Genomic DNA, 19,940 nt, shown 5'->3' on the forward strand with positions numbered 1-19,940 from the left:
GGCTGTGCCTCTGCTTCCTGACATTTTTGGTCACTTTGTGGCCATTGTTGAGGCCCATGTCCATAGGGTACTGCAGAGCCGTGGCTGCTGTGGCAGAAGGGTACCATTTACCTTTTATAAAGGCATTTCCTGACTAAAGACTATGGGCAGATAACTTGATCTTCCTAAATGTTAATCCTTAAAATAGAGGTAATAATTTATAATAGTATTGTGAGGATGAAATGTGAAAATACAAGTAACACAGTGCTTAGGACAGTAGATGTTCATTTAGCATCAAGTATAGGGCCTGGCTGGATAATTATTTGTTAATTAAGTGAATGAATTGTTAATTATCAATGAAAACATGGAGGCTTTATTATAAACTGAAAATTTTGAAATGGCGGTAAAGGATAGCTGTTATTTTCTGTTAATTGAAGATTATTGAACTTGGGTTTAGAAATGCTAAATTCTCATTGTTATTTTACTGTGTCTAGAAGTGTGACATTGAACAATTAAGTTACATCACCTTTTGGGGCTTCATTTTCCTTATCTGTAAAATGAGGATGTTGAAGTAGATGATCTTTATTTTTTAAATATGTTTTTATTGACTTTTAGAGAGAGAGAAGGGAGAGGGATAGAGATAGAAACATCGATAAGAGAGAAACATCATCGATCAGCTGCTCCCTACTGGGGATCGACCCTGAAACTCAGGCATGTTCCCTTACTGGGAATCTACTGGGTAACCTCATGGTTTCTGGTCTCAGACTCAACCACTGAGACACCCCTGCCAGGCAAAGTAGATGATCTCTAATATCATTTCAATAATATGATTCTCTGACTCTGGTGTATCTTAGGTTTCTTCATGAGTTGTTACCATTCTTACAGTAGTTCTTTTGAGTGATGAGGCAAATAGGAATTAGGATACCAGACCTCCAGTGTCTAATTCTCGCAAGTTCCTGCTTAGTGTGACTTTAGACAACTGGCCTAACAGGTTCAGCATCTACCTTGTTAATATGGTGATAATTATTTTGCCCTGCTTTATAGCGTTGTAGTAAATAAAGTTCTATGTACGTATTAATTAGTAATTCTCAACTGAGTTATTTAATCTAGTGTGAGAAGTAAAAAGGGCTGTGGAAGTTTAAGATATTTGTCACTGACCAAATTCTATGATTAGTAGATATTTTTAGATGATAATTAAGGAAGACCAGTATAATTAGACCAAGAAGATGACAGGTCTTTCTTTGTGGGTTTCAGAATTGAAAACCTTTTAAAATTATCATACTTTTTAAATAAATCTTTTAAAATATAAACTACTTCAGTAAGATGTATCAGTCTTTAGTTCTTTTCCAAGTGTAGAAGATGTACATTCACTAATATAGACAATATGTTAGGCCATAAGACAACTCAGGAAATTTAAAGGATTATGATAATACAAAATATGTTCTAAGACCATAATGAAATGAAATTTTAAAACAAGGAAAATAAGATCAAAAACTAGGAAAATTCCCAAATATTTAGAAATTAAGCAAATGCACTTTTACATAACCTATAGCTTAATGAAATCACAAGAAAAAATGTAAATGTTTTAAACTGAATGACAATGAAAATACAATACAGTATGTCAAATTTGGGGAACACAGTGCTGAAAGGGAAACTTACAGCTCTAAATACTTGGGTTAGAAAAGAAAAGTATCTAAGTCCAATGATCTAAGGTTTTAACTTAAGAAGCTAGAAAAAGAAGACCAAAGTACACCCAAAGTAAGTAGAAGGAAGGGAATTATAAAGGTAAAAGCAGAAATCAATGGAATAAAAAAATTAACAATGCCAAAATTTTGTTTTTGGAAAAGATCAACAAAATTTGATTTCTTGATTAATCAAGGAAAAAAGAGAACCCGGCCGGGTGTGGCGAAGCGGTGGAGCATTGACCTAGGATCCAGGAGATCGCGTCTTTGATTCCTGGTCAGGGCACGTGCCTGGGTTGCGGGCTTGATCCTCAGTGGGGCGGCAGGAGGCAGCCGATCAATGACTCTCTCTCATCATTGATGTTTCTGTATCACTCCTCCTTTCCTCTCTGAAATCAATGAAGACTTTTTTTTAAAAAACAAAAACTGGAAAAGAAGGTGTTAAACTGCCTCAATTTTCAGGTGACATGATTGTGTGCATAGAAAACCCTAACAAATTTGCAAAGCAACTAGTAGGAGTAATAAGTGAATTTAGCAAGGTTACAGGATATTAGGTTAATACACAAAACTCAGTTTTATTTGTTATATACTAGCAACAAATAATCAGAAATGAATTTTTTAAAGTTTCATTTACAATGGCATCAAAATCATAAAATAGGAATAAACTTAACCCCCGAAAATGTGCAAGACCTCTATACTAAAAACTACAAAACTGCAGAGAGAAGCCAAAGAACTGTCGCTAAGAGTAGAGCTATGCTGTGTTCATGAGATGGAAGCCTCAATATTGTTAACATCTCAGTCCTACCCAAATTCATCTATAGATTCAATACAATACAGAAGAATTTTTCTTTAGAAATTGACAAGCTCATTCTGAAATGTCTATGGAAATATGTAGAACCTAGCAAATACAAAGCCATCTTGAAAAATAACAAAATTGGAGGACTTGGAATATTCACATCAAGACATTATTTTAAAAGGGGGAAAAAATGACATCATAAAACTTCAGTAATAAAGACAGTGTGGTACTTGCAAAAGAGCCAACAGAGAGATCAAAGAAACAGAATCCAGAAATAACAAATTTAGCGAGAGTTTTATGCCTTTACCCATTCCATTAGGATTTCGGCACTGCATTTGGTATCTTTAATCGTATTCTTTATTAACTTGGTTCAAAAGTTTGCACTTTCACATCCACCTGGCTTTTCTGTTGGGTAAGGGCAGTCAATGCCATTTTGTTTTCTGTGCTTTATAAATCTGAAATTGAGGGCAAAGGGGATGATAGGTTATTTTAATGAATGAAAAACTTTTTTTCCTGACAGGAATGCTAGTTGGAAAGGGGTTCCTACAAATTTCTTTGACCTGCTGCCAGGTGCATTCGTGGCTGTCTTTGACAGTGACAGCTTTGTATTCTGTCTTGATTCTTCTGTGCCATATCTTTAGTTAAGGATAAATCTGTAGCAGCCACAAAATTTGGATCTGAGTTTGTGAACACATCCAATGTGTCTTGCAACTCAAAAATGGCATCATTTACTTTGAACTATTCATATAAAAGTAACCAAAGAAAAATAATCTGTGTGAAAATGTCTGTATATTTACATAAATAATGGTTCATATAAAAAGTTAACTACCTGTTTCCCCTTTATTAATGAACAATTTTCCTTTTGTGGCCATAAATCCTTGTGTGTGTGTTTTTTTAAGTTCTTTCAGCCACATTTAAATTCTCTTTGACATGTACCATATATTTACAAATTTGGAAAAACTAGTGCACGGAAGATAGAATATGTTGCACTGATCCTTTAGGTGGAGATTTATTCTTAAAAATGAAGTTAAAAGCTGATTGACTATTAAACTAGACATTTTCTTGAACACTTACTCGGTTTCAAAATAAGCATTTGAATAGCCTTTCTGCTTGAGAGAGTAGATTCAAGACAATTCACCTTTGGGAATGGCTGAAGTTGGAGTTAAATCAAGGGCTTCCCCAAAATTCAGTGATAAAAATCAGTGGGTAGAGAGAATCAAGAAGGTTCCCTGCTGTTTTCTCTTAAAATGGCAGGGACCAGTATTCCCCTTAACCTTGTGATTACAATTGGATGTGTTAGTGCCCCCTTTTGGTGTAAGAAGGGTACTGCAGCTGGCATCTTTTATTATGGGCAAGAGGTAGACATCCTTTAAAGTTTTTAAAATAAAAGGAATAAGGTCACATTATAGAAGATTTGAAAAATAATAGGAAGGAATCACTCATGATTCTACCAGCAGTATAAATACTCTTGGTGAATACAGACATTCTTTGATGCTTCATCTGTCATTAGCAAAATAAGATAGCTGCGAAATTACTGCTTTTGCTTACATAAAGTTATAAAAAGTGTGTGTTATGTAATGAAATGGATTCTAAGAAATAAAAGGCATAATTAGTACAGCACAAGACTTGAAACATATTGAGACACAACAGTAGGTTTTTTGCATTTTCATAGGAATTTTAGAATCACTGTCTATTTTTACAATAAAAAAATACCTAAAAAAATTGTGATTGGAATTACATAGAATTATAGATAAATTTGGGGACAATTAACATCTTAGCAATTTTTAGTCTTTTAACCATGAAAGCAGTCTAGTATTCTGTTAACTTTGGACTTCATTAGTTTCTCAACAGTGTTTTATAGATTTAAGTATACATGTCTTACACAACTTTGGCTAGACTTATGCCCAAGTGTTTTCGTATTCTTCATGCTATTTTAAATGGTATTTTTAACTCAGTTTCTGAGTGGTTAATACTAATATGTGGAAATATAATTGATTTTGTATTTTGACCTTATAGTCTGCAGTCTTGCTATACTCACTTTTTAGTTCTTACTGGATTCCATCAGATTTTCTGCATAGGCAGTTATTCCATCAGTGAAAAATGACAGTTTTACTTCTTCCTTTCCAGTTTGGATGTCTTTTATTTTTCCTGACTTATTATACAGACTAGAGACTCTAATACAGTGTTTAATAGGAGAGAACATCCTTGTCTTTTATTAAATATGTTAGCTCTAGGTTCCCTTTATCAAATTGAGAACAGCCCGGCCAGGAGTGGCTCAGTGGTTGAGCATCAACCTAGGATCCAGGAGATTGGGGTTCAATTCCCGGCCGGGGCACATGCCCAGGTTGCGGGCTCAATCCCCAGTGGGGACGTGCAGGAGGTGGCTGATCAATGACTCTCTCATCATTGATGTTTCTCTCTCTCTCTTTCCCTCTCCCTTCCTCTCTGTGAAATCAATAAAGATATTTTTTTAAAAAAATTGAGGACACTTTTTCTATAACCTAGTTTGCGGAGAGATTTTATCTTGAAGGGGTATTGGATTTTTGTTAAATACCTTTTCTGTATCTTTTTAAATGACCATATAGTTATTCTTTTTAGTTTGTTGATATGATGAGTTATATTGAATGGTTTATGAATGTTAAACCAATCTTCATTTTTAAAAAATTTTTTTCCCTTAATCGAGAATATGTGTATTTTTTTAATTGATTTTAGACAGAAGGGGAGAGAGAGAGAAACACTGATGTGAGAGAGAAACATCAATCAGTTGCCTCTTTATGGTATGGGACAACACACCAACCAACTGAGCCACACTGGCCAGGGCCCAGTTTATCTATTTCTTGAGTGAGCTTTGGTAGTTTGTGTCTTCGAAGGAATTTGTCTGCTTCGTCTAAAATTGTCTAATTTATTAATATTGTTGATAATATTCTCTTATTTTTGTAATGTCTGTAGAATCTATAGGGATATTATTTCTCTCATTCTTAATATTGACAATTTGTGTATTTCACTTTTTCTTGATCAGTCTAGCTAGAGTTTTATCTATTTTGTTGTTATTCTCAAAGAACCAACTTTGGTTTTATTGACTTTGTTTTTTATTTATTTGAGAAAGATCAATTTGTTCTTCCACTTATTTATGCATTTATTGGTTGATTCTTGTATGTGCCCTGACTGGCTGGTTGTCCTGATACAACAACCTTGGCATATCAGGACAATGCTCTAACCAACTGAGCTACCTAGCTAGGGCCTCATTGATTTTTCTCTGTTGTTTTTCTGTTACCTGTTTTATTGATTTCTGCTCTGATTTTTATTATTTCCTTTCTTCTATTTACTTGGTTCAAGTTGTTCTTTTTCTAGCTTGCTAAGGTTGAAGCTGAGATTGCTGATTTGTCATCTTTCTTCTTTTCTAATATAGGCACCTTTATACTATGTACTGTTTTAACTGGATCCCACAAATTTTGATTTTTTTACTCAGTTTAAAATACTTTCTGATTTTTCTACTGATTTTTCTTTTTTGATTCATGGGTTGTTTAGAAAGTATATTGTTTAATTTACAAATATTAGGTGTTTCCCCAAGACTTTTCTGTTATTGTTCTTTCTGTAATTACCTTGTAGTCAGAAAACATAGAAGGGACTTGAATCCTTTCAAATTTATTGGGCCTGTTTCATGGCCCAGGATTTGTTTTATCTTGGTAAATGTTCCAATGAAAAGAATGTATGTTCTGTTGTTGTGTGGAGTGTTCAAGTCTTCTATATCCTTTTTGATTTTTTTGGCTACTCTTTCTACTAATTATTGAGAGAGGGTGTTAAAACACCTGACTATAATTGCATATTTTTCTTTTTTTAAAAAAAACCTTTATTGAAATATAGTTCACATACTGTGAAATTCATCTGTTTAAAGTGTACAGCTAAATGGTGTTTTTTTGTGTGTTTTTTTTAATCATTAACACCGTCCAATTTTAGAACATTTTAGTGCCCCCACCACAAAGAAACTCCATACCTGTTAGCAGCCACTCCTCATTTTCCACCATTACAACAACCCTAAACAACTAATATAATTTACTTTCTGTCTCTATAGATTTGTTTATTCCTGATGTTTTATATAAATGAAATCATATAGCATGTGGTCTTTTGTAATTGGCTTTTTGATTTAGCCTTAATGTTTTCAAGCTTTATTCATGTTGTAGTATGTCAAGCCAAATTCATTCCTTTTCATTGCTGAGTAATCCCATTGTATGGATATACTACTCTTTATTTGTGCATTCATTCATCAGTTGATAGATGTTCAAATTGTTTCCACTTTGTGGCTGTTATGAATAATGCTTCTATGAACATTGGTGTGCACAGTTTCTTGTGTTGACATATGTTTTTATTTTATTTCTCTTGGGCATTTGCTGGGTCATATAATAACCACATTTAACTTTTGGATGAGCTGTCAGATTGTTCTCTGAAGCAGCTGCACCACTTTTCATTCCCACAGGAAGGTAGGCTCCAGTTTCTTCGCATTCTTACCAATATTTGTTATTGTACTTACTAGAGCCATCCTAGTAGGTTCATTGTGGTTTTGATTTGCATTTCCCTGATGACTAGTGATGTTGAGCATCTTTTAATGTGCTTATTGGCCATTTGTATATCTTTGGAGAAATTTCTCTTCAGATCCTTTGTTCATTTTTCAGTTGGGCTAATTTTCTTTTTATTGAGTTATATATAATTCTTTATATAGCTGGACACAGATACTTTACCAGATACATACTTTGCAAATATACTGTTATTTTTTGAGTATCTTGTCACTTTCTTGGTATCATTTACAGCACAGAGGTTTTTAATTTTGATATAATCCAATTTATCTTTTTTTTTCTTTTCTCTTTTGTCACTTGTGCTTTTGGTATCATATCTGAGAAGCCATTGCCTAAGGTCACAAAGATAAATAGTGTTTTCTTCTAAGAGCTCTAAGACACTTTCTCACTTTTCTGAAATAACCATTTTATATCTTAATCTCTCTCCGTAAACCTTCTTTGACCCCTGACCCCACCCAGCTAGTGATCTCAGCTCCTTTTTGTTGAGAAAATAGAAGCATTCAGAAAGAAGCCCCTCTTCTTCCAATCTTCAGGTCTGTGGGTAGGCCTGTGTCTCTTAATCCTGTTCACTGTGTTACAGGGTCAGCCTTTCAGCTGGGCTCTGGATCTTCATCCCTCCATTCTGGTCTTCACTGCTTCTGCCCCCACCTTGTCTCTCCCTATTTGTTTCTGCATATAATCATGCTTTAAAGTGTTTTTCCATCTTTAAAAAACGATCCCTTGGCTCCAGATGTCTCTGCTCCCCTTCAGAGCTCAAGTTCTTAGGCATTTTCTCTCATTGCCTCCATGTCTCACTGATTCCTCTTCAGCTCCCTCCAGATGCTCGTGTTCCCATCACTCCCCTGAACAGCTTTGATCAGATCACCATCTCCATGTTCCAAATTCAGGGTCACTTTTCTTCATTCAACCACAGCCAGATTAGCCAGTTTCCACACCCTCCTCCTCAGAGCACTCCTCTCAACTCTGTGGTACCGCACTCTCCTAGTTAGCCCCCACCTCTCTGGTTATTTCCTCCGTTTCCTTTCACCAGTGCCTCTTCTTGAGTGAACTGCTAAATGTTGGAGCGCCTCAGAGGTAGGACCTGGGCCGCCTCCCCTGTCAGTACCAGGTAACCTCATCCATTTCGTGTCTCCAGGTCAGGCTTGCCCTGTGTGCTCCACACTGGTGGATCTGCCCGCCGCTTTAATAATGGATATCTCTAAACATGCATCCCAAAATTAACACTGTGTACTCTGCTCTTCCTCACCTCCGCAAATTACACTGCTTTTGCTCAGGCCCCACACTTAGGTGTCATTCATATTTCCTCACCTTCCACATCCAGTCCATCAAGTTCTGCCTGTTCTGCCTCAAAAATATAACTCATATTGTCCCACTCATCTCCATCCTGCCTGCCCCCATCCTAATCTAAGTAACCATCAGCTCTCACTTGAACCCCCATGTTAGCCTCCTGGGGAGCCTCTCTGTCCTCACTCTTGCCCCCTCCCAGTCCATTTGCTGTCTGCCGCAGTAAAAAGTTTCTCTCCTTAAAACATGTCTTGTTCTTCTGCTTGACATTCTCTAGTGACTTCGCATTCAGCTGAAGTAAATGCAAGCTCCTTCCCTTGCTCTGTGAAAGAGCCCCACGAGCCAGCCCAGCCTCTCCCGCGGCTCCAGCCTCATCTCATGCCACTCTCCCCTTCTCTCACTACAGACGCAGCTCCAGCTGGCCTTCTGACCTGTTACGCAGGTTGCGTACCGCACCCCTCTGGGGGCACCATTCATATGTGCTAACCAGTGTAGGTTTGAGTATTCCTTGGGACAGTTTCCAGCAGATGGCAGTAAAGTTCATGAGGACAGGGTGGTTTTTCTGATTTGCTGGAAGGTAGATTTATTTGCATTTAGCATCTGTCCCTTTTCCCTTCTCTGATACAGCATGTTCTTCTATTCTCTGGATCACAGCCTTATCCTCTAAGCATTTCTTTCTTGTTCTTTCTTTCAAACATTTCAGATTTAAATAGCAAGCATAGTACAAAAAACTCCCATATACGTTGGCCTAGTTCACCAGTTGTGAACAGTTGGTCACTTTTGCTTTATCACTCCTTCCCTCTTCTCTATAGATAGAGGTTTTCCCCCAAACCGCTCAAGAGCTGTTTGCAAAGATCTTACCCCTTTACCCCTAAATACTTTGGAATGTGTTTTTTTGAACAAGAATTTTTTTGTTTTGTTTTATAGTACACTTAAATTTTTATCAAATTTAGGAAATTTAACACTGATACCGTATTTTTATCAATTACATAGTCCACATTCAAATTTTGTCAGTTTTCCCCAGGATGTTCTTTATAGCTATTTTATCCCCGTATCCAGTGTCCAGTCTGTGATCACACTGCATATGTGTTGTCAAGTCTCCTTTCACACTATTGATATTTTTGAAGAATACAGTCTGGTTGTTTTGTAGACTATTTCTCAGTCTGTGTTCGGTGTTTTCTCATTAGGTTCAGGTGTTATGTTTTTTGCAAGAATGCCATAGAAGTGATGTTGTGTCCTCCTCAGCACATTACATCAGGAGGCATATGGTATCGGTGTGTTCCATCACTGAGCATTCTGTGTTGAAACTGTTCTGTAGTTATATGAATGGTGACATACCTTTACTTGGACTCTGTCTATGGGAATTGCCCTCGTAAGTAGATAGTATTCTGTTCAGTGTTCCTATTCAGTCAGGTGAGCCTGAGTTGCCTCCCATTTCTCTCTCTCCTTTGCAACCTCACTGTCGGACTCTCGACTTCCCCTTAGTGATCCTAATACCCACTGCTTTCTCCTAGTAGTCACATCCCCTAGCTGAATCTTGAACCCAGTGATTATTTCTTCTATACAATGAAGTATATCTTTAGTGTTTTCTTAGTTTCAAGTTAGGTTCCCTTGGCTCTAGCAAGTTTAGGCTTCAGAGAAGAGTATTGAAGCTGAATATAGGAAAGAAACTAGGTGGCAGTGGGTCAGCTGGAGTCAGATTCAAGTTCATTTTACCTTCAGTTGGTCTTCCAAGCCAGCTGCATGTTGATTATAGTTCAAATTTGTGTGGTTACTGTGTGTCATTTACAAAGCTAAGCTTTCTACATGCATTAGCCTTATGTATTCCTTAAAACAACTCCAGGAAATAGATGTCACTTTCTTCATTTTATAAATGAGGAAACAGAAAGGTGGTTTTTAAAATGTTTTTATTGATTTCTGAGAGGAAGGGAGAGAGAGAGAGAGAAATATCAATGATGAGAGTCATTGATTGGCTGCCTCCTGCACGCCCCTGCTGGTGATCGAGCCCGCAGCCCTGGCATGTGTCCATATTAAAGGTAATATGGCTAAAAATTACCAGGACTCAAACTCATGTTTCTCCAGCCCTTGTTCTTTTTTATATAAGCAAAGAATAGCACAGAAGAAACTTGGAATAGAGTTATTAGTGTTGAAGTCAGCCTTCACAGATTGAAAATCAAATGTACTATCATTGCTAGATTGGAGGTAATTGCTAGCAGTTTACACCCAGAGTTTTAGAGGTCTCTTCAGATAGAAGAACTTAGGTTTTTACAGTTTAGATGTCCCTAACAGCAAGACCCAGTTGCCGGGACAGTCTTGATTTATTACACCTATTTCCTAATAATTATTAATAGTATCCCCACTTATTTTCAAAAGTGTGGTGGTTTAATAGTGGCCCCCTATTCATAATCCTGAGTACCTTCAGTGTTACCCACCAGCGGACACTGGTGTTTCATTGTGACTAACACTAATAGAGCTTGATTTATTTTTATTCATCACTCTCTCTGCTCCCAGTCCCGTTCATACATTTCAGTTCAGCTTTGGTTTTATAGCTTGTCGACCCAGCTGACCTATATTCATAGTTTGCTTGGTTAACAGTTATCAAGATTTTACCACACTTGCTGTACCATCCTTTTGGCTAAAACGTTTGAAGTAAATGATACTTTACCCCCTTATACATCAGTAAGCTACCCCTAAAAAATAAGTTCCTATGTTTTTATAAACCTGTCCAGAAACCAGAGGAACCTTCTGCAGTATGAATTACCCCCCTGAAATAATGTGACTTTCACCTCTCAGATTCTCTGAAGCAGGGGCCACCTGTAATTGCATGCTAGCGTCCTGCTTCTCGGGCGTGCAGGACGCAGCCAGAGAGCAGTCCTGGCCAGTGGCTCCTGGGTGTTTGTGTAACTTATGTTCCCTTTTCTTTTGACAGTGCACGATCTGATTTTCTGGCGAGATGTGAAGAAGACTGGGTTTGTCTTCGGCACCACGCTGATCGTGCTGCTTTCCCTGGCAGCTTTCAGTGTCATCAGTGTGGTTTCTTACCTCATCCTGGCTCTTCTCTCTGTTACCATCAGCTTCAGGGTCTACAGGTCTGTCATCCAAGCTGTACAGAAGTCAGAAGAAGGCCACCCATTCAAGTGAGTTGAAGGATCACAAGTAACATTTTACAGTTTAGTGATGGGGTTCACTGACACTGGGCAGGTGTAAAAGTCAGACCTGATGAAAAAATCAAGAATATAGTGTCTAATGCAGCTGATTAGTGGCATGAAATATCAACTGGAAACCATGGCACCACCTTAAGAAGTGACCAGTTAGGAGCGAAGATCTTTTTGACAAGCTAGTCTCACACTTTAAGAGCAAAGCTGACTGTCTAAATTCCTGAGCAGGGTAGGGAACACAGCATCCAGGACAGCACTCAGTTAGATGGGGGCCCAAACACGTTTAAGCCCCACATAGTTAAATCTTAAAACGACTTTCAAATCTTGGTACTGAGGCTGCTTTCTTCGTAATATCAGAACTCGATGTGTTTTCCCTTGGTTTTATTACTGATTTCCTTTTTATCTCTCCTTTAGTTTTCTTAACACCAGGGGCAAGTCTTAATGAATGTAGGTCATGCATTTCTGGAATCCAGTTTCCAACTTTTCTGACTGTGCTGTAACTTTAACAATTGTATTCCTCACATTTTTCATCTGAAAATCTTAAACCATAAAAAGGGTTAACATTAGCAATGACAGTTTTTTATAAACCTGTTTCTCATAGAGAAAGAAACCGTGTTGTGACCTCTCAGAACTGTGACAGAATAGGTGTCTGGCTGTAGCTCTGGCCCTTGTGTTTTCTCTTGGTGAAAATAGGACTAATTTAAAACTACATGTGGCATTTGAAAAGTTATTACAAATTAGCTTTAACAAATTAATAGTTGTTGAATGAATGAGTGAATAAATTTTATTATTTTGCCACAAGCTCGGATGTCTTGGGGTTTTTCCCCCTTTTGAATGACACTGTTGTGGGTTTGTAAAATGTGTTTTGCTAAGTTGTATTAATTATAACAACTAATTTTTATAACTTTTGTATTTGGTAGTAAATATTTTTTTACTAAATAGGAAAGAAAAACATGCCTGTCACTGTTTTTTCCACAAGACTGTAGGCTCTGTAAGGCAGAAGCAGTCTTATCTTTCCTAATATCCCAGCACCTTGCAGAGTGGTTCTCAGAAGGTGCTCAAAGCACTGAGTGAATGAACAGCGTACGAACAAATGGTTGCATCTTGAGTATGTAGGGCCTCTGGGAATAGACCCAGGTCTGTCTTTTCCTGTAGCTTCAGTCCTGTCAAACTCAATAGCTCCCCTCCTTTTTGTTTTGTATTATTATTATTATTATTATTATTATTACTATTTTATATCAAAACCAAGTATTTAATTTAATTTTTTAAATTTATCTTTATTGTTGACCCCCCTTTTTGTTTAACAAATATTTTATAATGCCTCCTATATCATTTTGAAATGAAATAAGTAATATATCTATAAACAAAATTTTAAAAATCATAATTGTAATATAAAAGAATGATAAAATAGCCATGTATAATAAAATAGTATGTATTCTAGTCAACATATAATTGCTTGGAAATGACTACACCAAAAACAAAAACCATAATAAAACATCAGATACTTGCACCTACGTGTGTAATCTCCAGTAATGATTTTTTAATATGATGTTGGGGGTAATCTTAGTAAAGTTTAGCATAAACAAAATACAATTTTAGAAATTGAGGATATGTTAAAACTGTAGGGAAAAATGTCCCACACTTTGTGGACTATCCCACACTTTGCAAACATCTGACATCTTTGCCTCTGCCACTAAATGGCAGTGGTGCGCCCACCCCTGCCCCGTGACAGCAAAAAATGCCCCTAGAGATTTCTTAAATGCACCCTTCGGGGAATTTCACACTCTAAAGAACTGCTGTGCTAACAAAAAGGTCTTTTCCTTCCATGTCAAATGCCTGACTGTTGTTTCTTCTTCTGGAAGAGCCTACCTGGATGTAGACATCACTCTGTCCTCAGAAGCTTTCCATAATTACGTGAATGCTGCCATGGTGCACGTCAACAGGGCCCTGAAACTCCTTATTCGTCTCTTTCTGGTAGAAGATCTGGTTGACTCCTTGAAGGTTAGTTCTGCTACAGTTTTGGTGGTGAGGCTGAGGAAAACCAGAGACTAGGTAATAATTCAGAGGAAAAACAATAAATAGGGTTTCATCAGATAAAAAAAATTATATGCTTATCTCCCTCAGCCTGTGAAATGGGGATAGGAGTCAGTGGAGGCCGCATCTCCTGCGCCTGGAGAACTGACATTAGGACAGGAGTAATGTAATTGACAGGAATGGGCCTAAGAGAACTACAGAACTCTCTTATGTACTCTCAAATGTCTTGTGCAAATGGGATAACCTTCATTTGAAATAACTTATGGCATACATCACTGAATTTATGGAGACTTAATTAGCTAGAGGAAAATGGCATCGGTTAACCTGAAATTTGTTATAATTATTCCTGCTTAACCCTCTGATGTTGGCCTTCACAGCTGGCTGTCTTCATGTGGCTGATGACCTATGTTGGTGCCGTTTTCAATGGAATCACCCTTCTGATTCTTGGTAAGGTGGCAAGGAAAACGTCTCCATGCTCTTAGAAGTAATTGGTAAGAGTAAGAGCCAAGAGAATGCCCAGCATGGCTCCACTCCTTCTGTATGGCCCAGCCTTTAACATACAGAGAGACCTGGAACTAGATATTGAAGGAACCTGTGTGTGTGGCCATAGGTTTATTAAATAGTCCTAATTTTAAAAAATAATATCAAAACAGCTAGAAGCAAAGGAAAGTCTAGATTTGATTTAAATATGGGGATCTTTTTGTAGAAGTCATTTTCATAATTTGGAAATTATCTGTGGTAGCCATTGTACCTATATCTAACTCCTTAATTGAGAGATCTAGCCAGAATTTCTCATATTGAAGATCTGTGTTTCCCTGTATTTCATGGGGGGGGGGGGTCTATGTGTTACTTGAGTCCTGAGACTTTGTAACTGTCTCACACTTACACTTGCCATGTCCCATGGTTCTCTCTTACAGCTGAACTGCTCGTTTTCAGTGTTCCAATTGTCTATGAGAAGTACAAGGTAAGCTTTGGCCTGTTTCAAATTAGATATGCCAGTTGATGTGTGACTAGTTTTAGTTCATTTTTTAGGTGTGAAAAATTCAGAGCAATCTCTCCTAACTATTTCTACAGTCAAATTTTATAAGCCAAGTACCTATAAGAAACTGGTAACAGTGGTTTCCTCTAAGTAGAGAAACTGTCTAGGAGAGATAAGGGTAGGGAGACTTACTTTTTACATTTTGTTGTGTCCCTTTTGTGTTTTTATCACATGGCTGCATTATCTGTTCAAAAAAATGTTTAAGTAAATAAAAGCTCATGTCTAAAAAGAAACTAAGGCTAGTATGGGAATCCATTGGTGTGAACAGGTGTTTGCACTGTGGAATGGTATATACAGAATATACTAGATTTATGAGGTTATTCTTTACGGATTAAGTCATCCATCAACAGACTTTGTTTTTTTGGTATTAAATGAATTGGTCTTACCCAGGAGCCAAAATACATTTATGATTACAGAAAACAGATGAGACACGCATTATCTAGTATTCAGAAAATGCTATTATAAGTCTGGTGTCTCTAAAGGAAGCACCTAGCAAGTTAGACTTATACCTCTGCAGAAGAAATTAGTGAGTTTTACTGCAACTGAGTATGGGGTGCTTGTAGCATAATTTGAAGTCTGAAATCTGGAGTGTTTTTTTTTTTATATCTTTATTGATTTCAGAGAGAGGAAGGGGAAGAGAGAGAGAGAAACATCAATGATTAGAGAGTCATTGATCGGCTGCCTCCTGCACTCCCCCCTGCTGGGGATGGAGCCCGCAACCCGGGCATGTGCCCTGACTGGGAATCGAACCTCGATCTCCTGGATCCAAGGTCGATGCTCAACTGCTGAGCCACGCCCGGCCAGGCTGAAATCTGGAGTTTTAACACCTGTAAAAAAAAGCTGGGCATTATTTTTCATTTTCCAGAATATTCAGTAGTGTTTTTTAAAAAATAATTACAGTTGACAAAAGAACATTGCTTTCAGGAAAATTGTTAATCTGTGTGTTGCCACAACTGAGTCACTTTCCTTCCTTTAAAGACCCAGATTGATCACTACGTTGGCATCGTCCGTGATCAGACCAAGTCGATTGTTGAAAAGTAAGTATGCTCAGGTTCCACATTTCATCATACTGTGTGCTTTTACCCCAATGATTTTTAGTCCCCTGTGTAAAATGCTGATGCCAAGTTTTCACCCTGAATAAAAACCTTGGTTAATAGTTTGATTTTACAAGAAATTATTTCATCTCTTTTAAATAATCTTCATCCGAGGATGTTTTATTGATTTTTTTTTTTATCGAGAGGAAGGGAAATGGGGGGGAGCGGGGAGAGAAACATCAGTTGGTTGGCAACCTTTCAGTGCACAGGACAACCCACAGTGCTCAACCAACTTAGCCACTCTCCGGCTAGGCTCTTCAGATATTCTTTAAGAAACAAAACATCAGCCCTGCCCTGTCAGCACATGCCCTGGATGCTGCCTTGATCCCCAGTGGGGGGGATGGGGGAGGCAGCTGATCCTCTTGCATAGATATTTCTCTCTTTCCCTCTCCTTTCCTCTCTCAAAATCAGTAAAAATATTTTTTTAAATAATAATAAAAAGGAAACAAAACATCAGTTAAATCTACCATGTGTATCAGTCCCTTTCACACACCAGATTTTAGTGCTTTTTCTCACTTTAATAAGAGGAAACTGTGACTATGTCCAGACAGCTGTGGCTTGATGCTATGGTCTTTATCAGCTCTTTTTGGGTGTACATTGGAGCTAAAACCAGGCAAGGACGGTTAACACAAAATATATATCTAGTTGCTGATCATACCTGATTTTGAAATATGGTCATAGCTTACTTGGCTTTGAACCTAATGTCTTGCCTAGCAGCACTGGCTGACTTGGCCCCCTCCTGTGGGGTATAACACTGTGAGGAGTAGCTTTCACATTAGCTGAGGGGTGTGAATGACCTTAGTCATAGGGAACCTTAACAAACAAAATAAAGTGTTTGGTATCCTATAGGGAGCTGGGAACTATTGCCAGCTCCTACAGTTTTTTACTAGTCTCCTTGACTTGACTCCTGGAACCGCTGACTTCTGGTTCCTTTTATGGCACCAGTGGGTGACCTGGCATTTCCAGAGAAATGGGTTCTTCCACTGCCAGCGCGTAGAGCGCAGTCAGCAGACATGCCCAGATACCCTTTTCTCCCTGGAACCCCCAGTGAAGGACCCATGAGGTTCTGGCAGTGAAGGGGCAGGCAGCAGGCTTGGTGGCAAGGACAGGGCATGGATCTTGGCGGCCCCCTCACCTTACCCCATGCCAGACTCTCTTCATCCAGGGTAAGCTCTCTGGAAATGGGAGGATGTTTTCACGCTGCTCCAGCAAGTCCAGGACTGTCCTCTAGCATCACTGTGAGAATAAAAACCTAAAACTAATGTTTGCTTTTACCTTTGTTTCCCCCTCAATAGGATCCAAGCAAAACTACCTGGAATCGCAAAGAAAAAGGCAGAATAAGGAAACCAGAAATGCAGTCACTAAAACCCCATTAATAGTTATAACTGGTGACTTGTACTATGAAGGAAAGTGCTCAGTGTCAGCTTGAGCCTGCATTCCAAGCTTTTTTTTTTTAATTTGGTGTTTTCCCCTCCTTTCCCTTTACCTGCAGTATCAAGCACAAGAATTGTTGGACTGAAAAATGAACTGATATCTTAGAACCCAAGAGAATAAAGACAGAATCCGTTGAGTAGGATAAAGCAGTACCTTAATGGTGGTGGAGCCTTTACATGTAGCTTGAAAGGGGAAAGATTGGAGGGGAAAAGAGAAAAAGATAAAACACCCTCCCGGGCTCTTCTATTTAATTTCAAAGCTATGTAATTTCCTTACACTGCGTCCTGTCATGATTTTGCCCTTATCTGCAAGTTAAGGAATAATGGTTAAGTTGTCTGGGGACAGGGGAATTCCTTCCCGCAGGTTTGGGGGGTTTTGCAGCCCTCGATCCCATCTTCCTGCCCCACAATGTGAGCATCTTACTCCTCGTGTTCCTCTTCGCTTATAGATGCACCTTTCAACCCTGGGAATAACTTATAGGTGATAGGAATAACTCCTGGTTACCAGAATGCCATCTGATAGCCAAGGACGGAACCAGAAAGTGGCACTGGAGAGGGCGTCAACAGGAGCACTGCCGTGAGCAGTGCTCCCTGCCACTCGTCCCGAGGAAAGGGGAGGCTCCACCATTGGGAAGATGGTGTCTGGGTCATTTTGGACACCAGTTCTGAGCTTTAGTTTGAGAACTCATTCCTGAATGTGCTTTCCTCTCTCTTCCCTACCCACCTCACCTCAAGTTTAATAAATACAGTTGTACTTTTCTTATTATGAAATAAATGTCTGTAACTGCTGTAAACTTGTTAGAGAAAAAAAAATAACCTGCATGTGGGCTCCAGTTGTTGAGTTGTGATCCTGTATCAGTCCGGGGGGGGGGGGGGCACATTCTCAAGAGAAGAAACACAAAGGCTTTCCCCTTTTGTCTTTTCCCTACAGCTTCTCCTGCACAGGCTGCACCTCTAACCTGTGCGCATCTTTTTACCATGAGGACCACAGCTGAGCTGGCTTGGGAGGAGGTGGTGTGTGTCTGTAGTTGAGACCACAAATTAGTGTAGGGAAGTGATTTTGGGGTTCATAGGGAGTTTTAATTTTGAGGCTAGCTTCTGGGTGTGTGTCATGTTTTGAGGGCTTCTTTCATTTTTCAGGCACATAAAATGTCCTAGCACCTTTGCCATGGCCCAGGGTGCTCCTTTTGAGAGTGTTTTCCAGGAAGCTTCAGGTAAGGGTGACCAGGCAGTGTCAGATGGTGTTGACGGGCTCTGTGCACAATTAAAAGACGATAGAACAGCTCACACTGACATCAGATGGAGGGCAATGGGGAATCTTGGATTCCCGTTTGAGACTGATACATGGCTTCCTCCCCTTCCAACATGAAAATTCAGTAAACTGGAAAGCCACCTGGGAGTTCTTGTAACTCACGGTAACCCAGAAGGAATATGCGCTGGTGACTTTAAAGTAAGGGCTGCGCTCTTTGACAGTCCCAAGGACTGCAACTCTTTAGAAGGTAGCAGAAGGGAAGTTTCTGTGTTTTGGGGAAAATTACTTAGGAATTTAGATGAGTAAAAGGTATCCTTGCCTTACTCAATTCTCTTACTTTCTTAGCCCCCTTTCCTGTTGAAATTGTTAACTGATTTCATGTCATAGTATAGAAAATGCATTCTCCAGCCCCATCCTTTGCCCTCCCAGGAAGTCACTGCACTGATGATCTTTTTGGGCTTCCCCTCCAAAGGACCTTTGTCTGCACTGGAAGCCCCCACACCTAGCTCTTTTGTTTTGTTAGTGCTGTGTTTAGATAATTGGACAGATCTTTGTGCCACACAGGAAATTTTTTTTTTTTTTAAGAAAAACCTATAGATGAAAAATTACTAATGAAACTATGCGTGTGTGTGCGTGCAACATAAAAATACAGTAGCACCTAAAGAGCTTGAATCTTGGTTCCTGTAAAACTGCAAATTGATGTATTAATAAAAATTTTAAAAAGTCTGCGGTGTCATTCTGCTAACTTTATTCTTTATACACAGTTTGGATAAAGTAAGAACCAAACAAGGCTTCCACTGGCCCCCATCCCCACTCTGCTTTTGAGGCTTTAAAAAGCAACCAACAGTTGATACCGGTATTGGTGCCCAAGATTGTATAATTTCCATAGTAGAGCAAGGATGTGCATTTGGTTTCTGAAAGAAAATGAGAGCCCCTCTAAGAGGTGAGCTTAGGAGAAAGGTTAGGAATGGAAGGGGCCAGCGGGATCCACTGTCCCAGTTCAGTCTCACACCAACCTAGGAGGGGAGGGTTCCCCACCTTCAGCATATGAAACAGCCTCCAAATCACACATGGCCACAATGCACTTGAGAGTCAGTCGCCATGGAAAATGGAAACTAAATACATCAGGTCTTTGCTGAAACAACTTGCCACCTGGGACTTGCTCTCCTCCAAAACTAAGGCTGCCATGCCCCTTAAGCTGGATTTAAAAAATTTATTCAACATACCTTAGGAAAATTAAGCTGAAATTAAAAAAATAACTGATGCAAACTTCACAAATATGTATACAAATGTTTGAATAATGTCACTAACATGGTACATAAATATGTATTCAGAGTAACATTTACATATTGGCCGTAATAGCAAGCATACCATTAACAAAAAGTTCATGAAGAAACCACCTGTTCATGTCAGACTCCCAAGGCAAGGAGAGGTATACACCTAGAGATGAGGACCCCCTGACCCCTAAGCAGGAGCCGCTCCAGTGGCACTTCCTAAATCACTGGTGCTCAGCACTGAAGTGAGCCTCGGTGGGCATTGAAGTGCTTATCAAAACAGATGGCTGGGCCCCACCCCAACTTCTGATTCAGTGAGGTGGGGCCCAATAATTTCCGTTCCT

The 19,940-nt window shown here is 38.9% G+C and overlaps 1 protein-coding gene across 3 annotated transcripts in view; it reads left to right on the forward strand.

The window, feature by feature from the left end:
- RTN3 (reticulon 3) overlaps positions 1 to 19,048 on the forward strand; it is a 43,783-nt gene extending 24,735 nt beyond the window's left edge. For 2 of the 3 annotated variants that reach the window (XM_081153557.1, XM_081153558.1), the window contains 6 exons: positions 11,242 to 11,449; positions 13,333 to 13,471; positions 13,882 to 13,951; positions 14,422 to 14,468; positions 15,522 to 15,580; positions 16,933 to 19,048. In XM_081153557.1, coding sequence (XP_081009683.1) covers positions 11,242 to 11,449; positions 13,333 to 13,471; positions 13,882 to 13,951; positions 14,422 to 14,468; positions 15,522 to 15,580; positions 16,933 to 16,978 — 569 coding nt within the window. In that variant the 3' untranslated portion in view covers positions 16,979 to 19,048. The remainder of the gene's footprint in view (positions 1 to 11,241; positions 11,450 to 13,332; positions 13,472 to 13,881; positions 13,952 to 14,421; positions 14,469 to 15,521; positions 15,581 to 16,932) is intronic. The other variant, XM_081153559.1, reaches the window with a different exon arrangement.
- Positions 19,049 to 19,940: the final 892 nt, after the last annotated feature.

This window comes from Miniopterus schreibersii, assembly GCF_964146895.1.
Source record: "Miniopterus schreibersii genome assembly, chromosome: 12".
NCBI classification, from domain to species: Eukaryota; Metazoa; Chordata; class Mammalia; order Chiroptera; family Miniopteridae; genus Miniopterus; species Miniopterus schreibersii.